This window comes from Etheostoma cragini, unplaced genomic scaffold, assembly GCF_013103735.1.
Source record: "Etheostoma cragini isolate CJK2018 unplaced genomic scaffold, CSU_Ecrag_1.0 ScbMSFa_2478, whole genome shotgun sequence".
NCBI classification, from domain to species: Eukaryota; Metazoa; Chordata; class Actinopteri; order Perciformes; family Percidae; genus Etheostoma; species Etheostoma cragini.
The window spans coordinates 1-1,282 of NW_023266643.1; the positions used below are offsets into that span (position 1 = coordinate 1).

General features: G+C 48.1%; 1 protein-coding gene across 1 annotated transcript; it reads left to right on the forward strand.

Moving 5' to 3' along the window:
• Positions 1 to 3: 3 nt before the first annotated feature.
• On the forward strand, positions 4 to 779 carry LOC117940419 (the record flags this gene model as incomplete). Its single annotated transcript, XM_034865722.1, has 1 exon — positions 4 to 779. A coding segment is annotated over one exon (744 nt), but the record flags the coding sequence as incomplete, so codon positions are not given.
• Between the last annotated feature and the right edge of the window lie 503 nt (positions 780 to 1,282).

Here is a 1,282-nt window from a genome sequence, read left to right on the forward strand (position 1 = left end):
GTGAAGACCGACGTGATAGAGATCAGGAACAGACTCGGTCCTGCTAACAACAAGAGAGCCATCGCTGATCAGGTGAAAAAGTTTCTGGATAAGAAGTACACCTGGTACAGCTGGGTGGTGCTGGTGTACAACACAGCCCAGGCTGATGATTACATACTGTATGATCTGACTAAGATTACAGAGGACACGATCACCGTCGCCGTGGGATACACTCTGAAGGCAGATGTAAGAGATGAAGCACCAGTTCGAAAAGCAGCCGATGACTGCTTCAAAGACAAATCGTGTGAAATTAAGAAGAAAGTACATAACTGTAGGTATTCTTGGTCTCATCCATATGATACTATGGGTATACGGTATAGTTACACCTTCACTGAATATGCTAAAGCGACCCACGCTGTCTATGGGAACGACTTTGCTGAGGCTCCAAAACCCTTCCACCATCACGACTGTGATTGGACATATATCTCTTCAAGAAAGATTTCCATCTATTACTCCCAGAAGTTGCCTGTCTGCAATGATAAAACATGTAACAACCATGGAATGTGCAGGCAGTTGCTGGACTCCAATGAATGGTTGTGTGAGTGTTCAGATGGTTACTATGGTGACAGATGTAAAGAGAGAGCACCCAAAGCTGCAGCGGCCAATACAGTTGTACGACATGTCAGCACCGTTGACACCAAAATGAGAAAGATGGAGATCAAACTGGAGGAGGTTCTCAGGTCTATCAACGCCAGGTGTCGTGGCTAGTAGGAGATCTCTGCCGACCGCTGACGGACCACCGGAACCAGGACTTCCTGCTGACGGACCACGGGAACCAGGACTTTCTGCTGACGGACCACGGGAACCAGGACTTCCTGCTGACGGACCACGGGAACCAGGACTTTCTGCTGACGGATCACCGGAACCAGGACTTCCTGCTGACGGACCACCGGAACCAGGACTTCCTGCTAACGGACCACAGGAACCAGGACTTCCTGCTGACGGACCACCGGAACCAGGACTTCCTGCTGACGGACCACCGGAACACACATAAGCTGACTGAGAACCACGCCTTGGGGGAAGAAAATTAAACAATGCTGATTAAAGACTAAGTTATGTCAGGCAACAAATCTAGTCTGTATCTAGCATCTAGCATGTTGGTATGTAGCATCTAGCATGTTGGTATCTAGCATCTAGCATGTTGAGGTGTAGCATCTAGCATGTTGGTGTGTAGCATCTAGCATGTTGGTATGTAGCATCTAGCATGTTGGTATCTAGCATCTAGCATGTTGGTATCTAGCAT